At 38.2% G+C, this 13,269-nt stretch overlaps 1 protein-coding gene across 1 annotated transcript; it reads left to right on the forward strand.

Annotated features, from left to right (window-relative positions):
• The first annotated feature begins 2,550 nt into the window (after nucleotides 1–2,550).
• Nucleotides 2,551–13,269, forward strand: galr2b (galanin receptor 2b). Its single transcript, XM_026164468.2, has 3 exons — nucleotides 2,551–2,689; nucleotides 5,935–6,317; nucleotides 10,979–13,269. Exons 2-3 carry the CDS (start codon nucleotides 5,944–5,946, stop codon nucleotides 11,742–11,744), a joined length of 1,140 nt encoding a protein of 379 aa, XP_026020253.1. The 5' UTR covers nucleotides 2,551–2,689; nucleotides 5,935–5,943; the 3' UTR covers nucleotides 11,745–13,269.

Consider the following 13,269-nt stretch of genomic DNA (forward strand, 5'->3'; position numbering starts at 1 on the left):
CATACTCCCTCTGACATGTGCTGTGGTTTGTTTATAAAAGGTGGCAGAGGCAGTGGGTAATGCTGAGTGCACACTTGTCAGTTTGATAGATGGATGGGTGGCCAGAGGAACAATTGATCGGGCGAAAAAGAACAAGAGGAAACATGAGGAGCCCATATCTACCCTTAATATAACCAATAAAACATCACAATATCAAACAAACAAAAATACCCCCCAAAAATCAGCGCTATTAATAAAATGTAAATTATTTTATCAGGTAAACAAACACTAAAAAATTTGATTGATGTGCAGATGTTTCATTCTGTAGTATTACAGACAACATGTCATTAAGAGGCTTTTTATTTAGCAGACTGTATTGGCTGTGACTAAATGAATCATAACTCGCCATGAGTAATAAGCGATATTGGTCATGAGTGCCTGTTCCCTGCAGCATGAGTCGTTCTGGTCCCCCGTTTCATTTTGAATGAATCAGATCAACTCGACCCTTTACTGGCCCTCAAAGCATTAATTTTATACCTGACATGAATCAGATTCTATCTATGGTTTTTATTGTTTGTTTGTTTGTTAGCAGTTGTCTAGTAATGTTGATATAAAACATGCATAGTGATATGAAAGCACTTACACCTACTATTGGCTATGAATGCATACAGTAAAACATTAGGCAGAACTACAGAAGTCTGACACAGACAATCTCTAAACACTACAGTGTTATGCAAAAGTCTTGAGCCACCTCTCATTTCCTTATATTTTGCTAGGAAATTTTGACATAGGTTTATTGAAACAGTTTGCACAACTCTAACGACCTTGCAAGTCAATAATTTTGGATGACCACCCTTTATTCCTCAACACAGCCTGAACTCTCTTAGACAAGCTTTGTTGTAATTTCTTTAAGAGGTTTTCAGGAGTGATTCTCCAGTCTTACTGAGGAATATATCCAAAGCTATTATTTGTAAGTTGCCTGGTTTTTGTTCTGTTCTATGTCAAGATGATCCCACATTGCTTCTATAATGTTTAGGTCTGGAGCGCTGGGGAAGCTAGTCCATGACTGATAATGTTCCATTGTGTATTTTTGTTTCTATCTAGGTATGCTTTTACTGCATTTGCCATGTGTTTGGGAGTTTGTGCTAAAAAAAGAAAACAGGGATCAATTCTGACAAGCTCCCCAACAGCACTGGCTGAATGCAGTCCCAAACAATGATAGAGTCTTTGGCGTGTTTTTTACAGATGGTTGTAGATGGTTGTAGATGGGTAAAAGACCGAAAGTTGAGGAACACAACGATATGTGCTGCTGGTAAAGTTTCTGTGCTGCCTTTCCTCATAACAGCCATCCCTCAAGAGTCTCTCCATTTACAGCAATGCGTACGCTGCACACCATAACGGGAATGTTGGGATTGTCCTCGTTGGTGCAAAAATACAGTTTTATACCTGCATGCTTTTTTTCAATATGATATACTTTTAACCCACCGAAAACATTTGGGGCATTTTGAAAGAGACATTACAACATGAGAGACTGCAAACTGTTTTACTGGTCAAAACAGCTGGAACACAGATTAGGTCACAAGCTCAGTCTCTCAGTTAAAAGCAAATATAATGCAGTAGTAAACATGGGCTCTTCCAAATGTTTCTCTTCATAATACCAGCATAAAACTGAGAACTACATATAATACAGAAAAATCTCAATTTCCTTGTTTTACATGTTGCATGTGCAGTATTATTTATGTGTATTTAATGACCATTCTGTTTTTTATTGTGCAGTAAAAATAAATAAGTACATTTTCCCCATATTCGCTGGGTGTAAGTACATATCCATCAGGAGGAAGCACTGCATCTAATGGACACTTTTAAAACGACATGCAACAACCTCTGTGAAACTACTACAAAATAACAAAAATTAAAACTTGTAACTAGAAAAAACCTGAAATATTCACATTCAGCTTTACAAATTCATGTTTAACAGTAGTAGTCCAACATCCAGCAAACAACTACTAATTTTAACTCTGTTTAATTACTTGCAGTTAAATAGTCTCTGACACTGGTCATGTGACATCACAGCAGCATCCATTCAGTAAAATGGATTGCATTCCCTATTGACTTTACACCCCTTTAAATATCAAAACCTAATGTTGGCCTAACTTTACCCAATAATTCAACTTCCACCACTGACAATACTGCATTCCCTTTGCTCCCTCTTGAATTGAGTAAATTGAATTGTTCTCCCCCTCAGCTAAACTCGCTACAAACCTGTAAGATAGGGTAAAGCCTAAATGCTAAGACCCGCACCTCATTTGAGGGCAGGCTGGCTTGGGTGCAGAGTAGTCTTTAGAGACGGGCTATCACTGCCACTTATTGTGGTTATTTGTCAGTGATCCCCCTGATTTTACAGTGAGCATGAATAGACCGCCAGTTGCTGCGGCTTGCCTTCATACCTTGGCTCTGCAATGCTTTTCTGCAGTGAAGTGTGAACATTAAAGTGAATGTGGAGGAGGAGTCCTCACCAGAGAAAGAGTGGTGGGGGTGGGGGGGGGCGGAGAAAGAGTAAGATACCAGCAACGGGAGGCAGATATCAGTGTGCATTGGTAGAACAGAGGTTTCACAGCAAAGAGTATGAGCATCTCAACAGAAAGGGTCTGGGAGTGTCATTCCTAATCTGAGAGGAGTACTGACGCTTTGGATACTGTCCACCCATCTGGTAGGTTTATCATACTGCATCTGCCTGATCTGCATGCTAATTCTGCTGTTCATGCAGTGTAAACATTCGTATGTATAGAACATTTGCGGTCTATATTTATCAGCATATTTGTATCACCTGATTATAGGATGCAACAATGTTGTAGCCCCTCTGCTGATATTTAAAGTTTGCCGGACATGAAGATTTAAAATGACATACTCTAGTCGAGCTCTGTTTCTTATTGATAATGATGTGAAATCCAGTGATGCAATGTCTTCTCTGTGGTCATTATTTTTAGACTCACAATAAAGCCGCATTTGGCAATGTCTGCTTCAGGCTGCCCTACATCCCCATCGCACTTCTATTTTTTCTCTAGCTCTGCTATTTTCATTGCTTCTCCACCGAAAATTCAGTCTGCAGTTCAACCACAGTCTGTAAATTTCACAACCTGTTAGGTACTGCACGCTCTGCTATGAGACGATCAAACTCGTGTATACGGGTCTCTGTTTTCTGCGATTCCACTGAGGCTTAAACATGTTCCCTGCTCAGTGGAGTCTTAGCCAAGATATCCCTCTGCAGTTGGAAATGTAATATCAGCCCCAACTACCTTTCCTAGTGGGAAAGAAGGGGACTCATCTTCACCATGCTTGAGAAAGTTAAAGCCTGGCATGAACTCAAAGCTGTGAGGAAAATACCTCTGCAGCAACAACCAGCTGATATTATACTCCTGTCTCTTTGTAAGGTTAATGAGGATATATTACTTTATCTCCTCTCACGACGTTAAGTTCCACTTACTTGCCACTGACTGTAATCAGTATATCTCCTAATTTTGCTCTGTCACAATTTTGATTATGTGGATGTAGATGGCAGTACAGTGTAATACCCAAAGGATGCTGAATGTTTAATAGCAATGTTCAATAATTAATCTTCAGCTTGCTGAGGACTGATACATAAAAGCAAAAAAGGCTGAGAGTGAGTCAAAGTAAGCCACAACATACGACGATTTATTATCTGCATTAACAGCATTTTTTTTTCATTTTGATTTTGCTTCCCTCTCTTTAAAAAAACAGAAGATTGATTTCTTCATAATTTATAAGGAGACTGCCAAATTAAAATCCACTCTGTCCATTTGCAGTCAGAACGTGTCCATGCTGTAATTTCACCCAAGCTCAGTGATTTCTTTTACAAGCAGTTTTCTGCTACCACAGACTCGAAGCATTAATCATTCACCACGTCTTTCATAAAAAAAATTGATTAAGGTAGGATAATGAGCAACCTTTATTCACATCGCTTCAATTTAGTCCAACTGTTTTCCTTCTTTAGGGAGATTCCAGTTTCAGGAAGGGCGATCGTGGCTCAAAGAGTTGAGTGTTCATCTTGTAACCGGAAGGTTGCCGGTTCAAGCCCCGGCTCGGACAGTCTCGGTTGTTGTGTCCTTGGGCAAGACACTTCACCTACTGGTGATGGGCCGATGGCGCAATATGGCAGCCTCGCTTCTGTCAGTCTGCCCCAGGGCAGCTGTGGCTACAACTGTAGCTTGCCTCCACCAGTGAATGAATGAATAGTGGAGTTGTAAAGTGCATTGAGGGCCCTGAAAAGTGCTATATAAATGCAATCTATTATTAAAAATGTTTTTTCTTCTTCTTTTCTTTTGATTTTGATGTTTGTAGTTTGAGCTTGGTAGACAAAGATGGGTGTCAACAAATATGTGGATGGTTTTCTGTCTTTAGTCGCTTTCATGGCCGGGCATAACAATCAAATAAATAAATTGTTAAGAAAATAATAATCTGTTCAAAATATCGGCTTTATGTGTGTTTTTTATTTTGCTCAAATTGAATGGCATACTCTACAAAAAAAAAAAAAAAAAAAAACGATTAAAAGGAAAATATTGACTTTTTTAAAATATTTTTTCAGCCCATCCTTAAAAGATGATAAATCATTGATTTCTTTTGTGATGTCTTATTAGGAACCAATGTCAGTGTTTTCTTGAAGTTCACTCAGTAGAAAAATTAGTATTCCCAATAGCTGGAAGCAGTGTATTTGTTTCCAGCTACCTATAATGGTACTCAGAATTTTCTGAATTAAATATTTATGGCCCAAAAGGACAAAGCACACAAAGCAAACTCTAGGCTCTTATGTACTCAGCAAGCATTCTTTTTAATGACAACCAGAAGCTAATAGTATTATTAAATGACAGCTGGGAATAATAATAATTAAAAACAGCTGATTAAACATTTTTATCTAGCTGAAATCAGACAAATAAAAGGGCTTGAATAAAACATTTGGAGACTACCTCATGTATGTCTCACTAAGTCACAATTAAGAGCACTTCTTTACTTTCAAGTCCTTATTTTGCGCCACTTGTCACAAAACAATTTACCAAAAATGGCCGAAAGTGCACCCTGATTTCACTGGAGACATCACTTTATGAAACTGCAGCACATCACAAGCTCTAATATGATATTGTTGCTGGTCAAAAACTGAAAGAAACACAAAGAAAAAAAAAACTCTGCTCACCATTTGTCATCATGAACAGATGATCCCTTCTGATGTAATCTTCCTGAGAGCAAATCCCCTCAAGCAGAGATGAGCTTCTGGTCTTCTGATTTTCACAGAGTGATTTTGCCGGTGAGCATTGCAAAAATTCCTTGAATTACGAAGGAGAATTACTCAATCAGCACCTGTTAATGGATTGATCCACTAAACTGAAAACCACCTGCTTCATATTCAAAACCAGCAGCTGTGATGTATGATTAAACAGCAGCAAACTGTTAACTGCAAGTCTCCCATACATGAATAAGCCTAGAAAGATTAATAAAAATACTTAATGCTGTGATAAAGGGAATAAAATAAGCAATACCACTGAAATTCATCCTGTAACATTTAAAAGCAAAATTTCTTGCAATTAAACACTCAAAATATTCCCAGTACATCTGTCAAAAACATCATCCAATTAAAAGCAGCCTTTCATTGTTGTCTCATTAATACATGTAACATGAGCCAACTAGGGATTATTTGGATGAAAAAATCCTCTGGTGCATGCAGCCTTTTTTTTGCATACTCTGAAAAGTTGTAAATAACTTGTCAAGAAACTACCTCTTCATCATATTGTCAACATCGACCACCAGTGCATAAGCCGATAAGAAAGGGTTTGGCTCGGACAACAGTGTTATCAGTTAATGGGATTTAAGACGTACACAGAAGTGACTCTAAAACCACCAAGATAGTGGTGTCTAACATTTGTCTCCTTTCTTCTCTCATTCCAGACCTGCACAATGTCAGACTTTGAGGATTTCACCTGGCCGGGAGGGCAGGCCAATGTATCTGAAAGCTATCAACTGAACCCCACCAGTGTGATTGTGTCAGTGGTCTTCTCTCTCATATTCCTGCTCGGCACCATTGGCAACAGTTTGGTGCTCGCTGTACTGCTGCGAAGCGGACAGGTCGCGTACAACACGACCAATCTGTTCATACTCAACTTGAGCGTGGCTGACTTCTTCTTCATCATCTTTTGCGTTCCTTTCCAAGCTACCATCTACTCTCTGGAGGGATGGGTATTCGGTTCCTTCATGTGCAAAGTCGTCCACTTCTTTATCAACCTTACCATGTACGCCAGCAGCTTCACATTGGCCACCGTGTCTGTTGACAGGTATTGCTTCAAAATACTTGTTTTGCTGAAATACCGAACATCTAAAGCAAATTTCACCCACAAAGAACAGAAAAATTAGCAAATTATCATATTTAAGAATCTGAAATCAATCATATTTGTTCTATTTGCTTGATAAATGCATAGCCTATATATAACATCTCCCATTTGTGGATAACATTTTGAAGTGAAGTTTGCTATGTTGGCTATTGCCACTTCGTTGTTATTGCTCTTATTTTTCTATCAGCTAAGTTATTTAAGACTAGCTAGCTTGGTTAGCAACATGCCTTGCAATACTCTGTTTTATTAAACAGGACGATCATTTTGGCTAACAAGAAAAAGAAAACACAATCGAACCACCTACGTTTCATTTAGCAGATCTACCACCGAAGTCTGAGCCACAGCAATTTAAGCATTTGCTGTATTTCTTTGTCTCTATGTTTGTGCTTGGATATATCACCCAAAATGATATTATTCATTACTAATATTCTATTAATCAAACTATGAGTAGCTGTTGGTCATTTTCTTGGTGTCAACATAAATTTTCAGGGAACTCAGGTGGCACATACTTTTTAACACAAAAAAATGGATCTGAAATTAAAATAAACCTAATTAATCACACACTCACATATTTCTCTTTAATCTAGAAAATATTAGCCTCAAGCTTGTTGTACACAGAAATTACTTCCATCAAATCAACAGCTATAGCTGTGTCTCTCACAGTCTGTCCTTTATTGTTAAACTCTAAATGTAGGCATTTGGATATTGCACAAAACATGTTAAAAGCCGACATGTTCTTTCTCTAACATCTAAGACATTCAGTGTCTTTGATGCCAATGTGTATTGCCAGTGCTTTCTAGCGTCTTATATCTAAGAGAAAGGAGAAGAGAAAAACAAGCAAGGGCATGGATTATTAATGTAAGGAAATTATTTAATGCAAGGACATAAATTTATTAAAGAGAGGAAATGAGAAGGATATTGAGGGCACAAATATCTGGGCTCAAATACAAATTTAGTTTAAAGGTGGGATGAAAAATGCCTGTGTAAATGATGAAAAATGTGATATTCCACCTGCCACATTGCAAATATGACAACAAATATAGTTTTAAATAAAGGAAGAAAAAAAATACATCAATCTGCCAAGATTTTGGGAAAAACTGAACGACTGAATCCATTGTTTTTCATTTCTAGGACATACAATAAGCCTTCAAAACTCCCTAAGGAAAGCATTGAGAAAGCTTTTATTTGCATGGTCACGCTGTTAATTTTTTTGTTGTGCTTTATTTTGTTTACTCTCCCGCAATGTCTGCGAAATATTACACATTTAATTGGTCACAAATGCATTTTTCGCATCTGGAGTTTAAACATGGACTCCAGAAGCTAAAAATTATATCCCTCGGAGAATAAGCCGTAAGCCATCATTATAGCTGTTGGGCAGCAATAATCAGTCAATATGAGCTGTAAGTGTGCAGCTGCCCTCTCCAGCAGACCCCTCTGTTCACACTGGCTGTGTTTACACTCCAGAGGATTCAATAGTCATTTCCCCCTCAGTGTGGAAAAGAACAGTAACACCTGAGTCGGGAGGGTAATGAACATGTCCTGTCTTCTTCCTTTGTCTTTCACTGATTATTAAGGAAAAACAAAACAAAAACAGCAACATCGCATAGAAAAAGCTAACTGTTACAGTTTACACCAAGAATCCCCAGCAGAAATTAAGCCACGGATAAGCCTGGGGGAATAGCAGCACTGACACACACACACAGACAAAACGGTGTAAAGGGATGACTTGCTGCTGAATGTGCTATCTGCAGGCAGATAATATGTATTCTCTGATTTTATGGTGCAGAATTATGTATTAAAAAAGGCTCACAGATGAATCATTCATAAATGTTGTTTCTGTTTAAATTTAGTAAAACATTATTTGGATACATAAAGAGTTCATTTCTGCCATGAGCGCATAAACAGACCCATTTGTTTTATATTAATCCTTATAAAGATAATTCAATTTAACTAAAGAGTAATGTCTGAATACTTGTAGTTTTCAAAACCACTGAGGTTTCAAGTTACCAGCAGGTTCAAAGTGACTGCTTTTTGAATTTAATGTAAAACACCGTGGCCCCAATTCACTGAGCTTTCAAAAACCAGAAAGGCTGTTTTCTCAGTTTCTACTGGGCTTTCTGAAGTGTCCTACAAATGTGAAAAGCAAGGACATGGACATTTTGTTTTCTGAGAATTCCTGCCTTTGGCAAAATACTCCCTTGGAGAACATATAACACATAAAGCAGCATGTTAAATATGCCAAATATTTAAAGACTAACCAACCAAGAAATGATGAGGTTCCAACTGCAGAGATAATATGTGATAATCAGTATGCTGTAAGATTATTGAAAGAGACAGCTTTTATTGAAAGCATCATAGTGTCTTGTGGGATTTGCGCCTTCATCTCCTACCTGCTGAGTAAAATCAAAAGCACAGCACCAAGCATGTTTTCTGTTATTCCTGCTGTTTTACAATTTATGCAAGTTCGTCTTACTGAAAAAGCCTAAAAGCCCTCTCTCTGGATATTACTGTCTCTAAGGTGTCTTATTCAGTAGAACCAACAAACAGCAGTGGAGTAAGTGAATGATTACCAGTCAACCACAAAACTTCAGTGTGAGTGAATTCATTGTGAATGTATAGGTGGCACTACTGTTACAATAATACCTACTCAAAGGATCCAACTGCACTGCTCAAAAAATCAAAGAGACACTTTTTAATCAAGTCAGTTAAAATTCTGGGATACTGATCTGGTCGGTTAAGTAGCAGAGAGGGTGGTTAATCAATTTCAGGTGCTTTGTTGTCAATGAAATTACTTAGAGATGCACTAGAGGGGACATTTTTCCCTACACATCTTTTCTGACTCTTTTTCAGTCTCGTTTTACATTTGGCTGCGGTCCCTGTTGCTGCTGGTGGTATGAGGCGATGCCTGGGGCCTACAGAGGTCACACAGGTAGTCCAGCTCCTCCAGGATGGCACTTTAATATGTGCCATTGCTGAAAAGTTTGATGTGTCTCCCAGCACAGTCAAGCACAAGAGCATGATATTCCAGGCAGTTACTCTAGGAGCATTAGATAGGGCCGTAGAAGTTCCTTAAGCCATCAGAGGGTCGGTATCTGCTTCTTTGTGCAAGTAAGAATAAGATGCGCACACCCAGAGCACTACAAAATGACCTTCAGCTGGACACTTGAGTGAATCTCTCTGACCAATCAGAAATAACTTAAGATTTCCTCATTGTCCAGAACTGTGTAGCCCAGTTGGCATTTGCCATAGAATACCAAAACTAGCAAGTCCACCACTGGCACCCTATCCTTTCCCACAGCAGGTGGGTGAGCAAATGGGACATACATGAAGGAAGTCATGGAGAACGTTATGCTGCCTGTAACATTGTTCAGCATGACCATTTTTTGGATGGGTCAGTGATGGTCTGACTGCACTGGTTTGTGTCCTGGGTTCCTCCTGGTATGTGACAATGCCCAGCCTCATGTGGTGAGAGTATGTAGGCAGAGAATAAAGGAACTGATATCATGACATAAATCTAATAGAACACCTGAGGGGAATTATGTTTCGGTCAGGAGCTTGGTGATGGCCTGGTCCATATCTGGGAGGAGGATCCCACAGGACACCGTGCATTAACTCTTTAGGAGCATGCCCCAATGTTGTTATGCATCCATACAAGTACATGTGGGCCTTACAAGCTACTAAGTACCTGTTTGAGTTGCTGCAATGAAGTTTCAGTAAAATGGACAAATGTGTCACATCATTTTATCCTCTGTGATTTTCATTGTCTTCAGCCGTCTGCAGGTTGATTTTTGATCAAATAATGTGGCATCCTTTCATTCATAATACACTATCCAGTTCATATTAGTGTAGATTTCATTTTTGTTCCCAATTGAGATCTGATTTATTTTCAAAGTGTTTCTTTTATTTTTTTAGTGCTGTATTGGAAAATATGCCAAAAAGCTGGTATCTTTACTATAAATCTCTGGATTTATAGTACAATCACACTAGGGAAAATTGTGTTTGAACAATCACATGTGACTGTGTGCAATAAAATTCCATTATTTTGTTGCCCTTGAAATTATTCTTTGAGGAAACTGTTGCTTTCAAGTGACTTTTATAGGTCAAGACAATGATAAAATGACAAGTCATTGATTTCAGCTTCTTGAATCTCAGATATTTCACCTTTTATTCCACAAAATTGGTTTTACAGCTTTGGTTACTGGTTATTTTGCAAATTAAGAATAAATATTACAGAATGTAAATCTAATTAAATGTAATGCATTGTTGTCAGTTATATTATCCATGAGTATATACAAGAATTTAGGACACATATGCAACATAATCACACACTCATGTGAGCTGTTTTTCTCCCTTAAGTGCTTTTGATATGTTGACTGTTTTGTATTGTTTTTGTATTGTTCTTGTATTATTACAGTTAAAACATTTAAAGTACATTACAGCTATATAGACTAAAGATATGCAGTCACAAGTAATCTTTCACTTTCTACATTTTAACTTATACAGTTATAAACTTAATTACTAAAGTTTTTAACCTGCTGTCCCCATTTTTCTGTATTTTGCAGTCTAGATTATAGCTCAAACATGTTATTTTCTTGTCTTTATAGGTATCTGGCTATTCGCTATCCTCTGCGCTCCAGGGAGCTAAGAACCCCTTGTAATGCTGTGGTTGCCATGGTAGTTATCTGGGGTCTTTCCCTGGTCTTTGCGGGTCCATATCTCAGCTACTATGACCTGATTGATTATGCCAACAGCACTGTGTGTATCCCCGGCTGGGAGGAGCAGAATCGTAAGGTGCTGGATACGTGCACCTTCCTGTTTGGCTATGTCATCCCTGTGCTCATCGTGAGCCTCTCGTACACTCGAACTATCAAGTACCTGTGGACGGCTGTTGACCCTCTGGACGGCATGTCAGAATCCAAGAGGGCTAAACGCAAAGTCACCAAAATGATCATCATCGTCACTGTACTTTTCTGTATATGCTGGCTGCCGTACCACGTGGTGATCTTGTGTTACCTGTATGGAGATTTCCCATTTAATCAGACCACATATGCCTTCAGGCTTCTCTCTCACTGCATGGCCTACGCCAACTCTTGTGTCAATCCCATCGTGTACGCTCTGGTCTCCAAACACTTTCGCAAAGGTTTCAAGAAGGTGTTCAGCTGCATCCTCAGTAAGCATGGGAGAAATAAGGTTCACGTGGTTCATGTGGCCAACACTGTGCCTGGGTTTGAAGCCGGCTCTACGGAGGTGTCACAGATGAACGAGGAGAACGTGCGACAGAATGAATGTGAAATGATCAACAGGCCAGTCGCAGAGCCAAGAGAAGCCACCGTGTCCCTGAATTTGCCCTTTCAGCAGCAGCAGACTTGACAACTGGTTCAGATTGGCTAAATTGGCTCAGCACAGATTGCCTTTTGTGAAAGACGTTGAAGCTAATGTTTAAAAATTTACTAGTCATATATTCATATTTTTGATGGCAAAAAAGATGAACAGGGATTTGTTCATATTTGGAGAGACAAGATATTAAGGAGCATAAAGCTAGTCCACTACAGAAATGTATTTGTTTTATCACTTACCTAAACATATATTTTATATCCCAAAACAACTTCCTGTTACTTAGAAAGTTAGAAATGTTTATTGTTAAGCTAAATGAGAAATGTTCTCACTTTCCCCTGTCTTCACTATTTGCCTTAATCATGGTTTGCACTTTACCTCATATTGTCATTTGTCACAATGTTTGAGACTTCATATTGTCCTAACACTTTCTAGGACCAACACAGAACCTGTCCTATAATGTTATGGTATGCTTCACCTGATCCCAAAAAAAAAATATTAATACGTTGGCAACTGGGGAGGGAATTTCATGTGAGTCAGCACTATATGCTACTTTTCTGACTTCAAACAAGCTTTTTCATGGAGGATTGGGGTCCCTCTAGAGCTCAGGCATCAAAGTCAGAAATATGGCAATGCACAGCAAAGCAGTGCTCCTCCTCCATATAAAGACCATCTTATGGGATTCATTAGCATTTCCAACACCATGTTCAACTGTAGATTTCGTGTTCAGGTGCTTCGAGCCCTAATATGGCATTTATCCGGCATTAGCTCAATTTTAGCTGCACTATATACAACATTTTGACCTACTTCAACCTCCAAGTCATTAGGGCTCCATAAGTGGAGCAGAATGTTATTTGGATTCATTGTTTTGTATTTTTGCATGAAGATGCTGTTCTGTCTTTTGAAGATATTGACAGGTGGTACATGTTAAGTAAAAATAACATGTTTGGTGTCAGCAAAATTTGATACCAAGCAGTTGTTGGTAGAAATCTTTAAAAAAAAAACTGGGCATAGTTTATTGCTATAATTGTATTTTGTGATTAACAAATTCATGGCATGTTTGGTGTGAAATGCTATATTTAAATAAATATGTTTCTCAAAAGGCATACTTATATATTGAGATTTATGTATTTTAAAATGTATGTATTAAGTGTATTTTATTTGTGTATTTAAAAAACTGTGAACTGGTTATCATACATTTGCTTTATTTTTCCAAATGAAAGCACACCCACAGGGTGTCCCTATTTTGTGTTGCTGTATGGTTGTCTCCTACCTCAGAGCTGTACAAAGCTTCTTTGTTGTCTTCTGTTCAGGTTGTGCGAGATGCAGTTTTCACCTTGAAAGATTGCACTTCTTTCAAGATGCAACACGTTTCTTTGCAAAATTATACTGAAATGTGTTTGCTGTAATACTTTCCCATCCCATCCTATGGTATACAGCTTACTTAAGTATATCTCTGTTGTACATTTTAAGAAAATATATTTAAATAAATATCTATCAAAGTGATTTAAAACAATGTGTATCACACCTAAAAACAAATAAACTATTTTCTGCTGTGAAA

Source organism: Astatotilapia calliptera, chromosome 4, assembly GCF_964374335.1.
Source record: "Astatotilapia calliptera chromosome 4, fAstCal68.1, whole genome shotgun sequence".
In the NCBI taxonomy this organism is placed as follows: Eukaryota; Metazoa; Chordata; class Actinopteri; order Cichliformes; family Cichlidae; genus Astatotilapia; species Astatotilapia calliptera.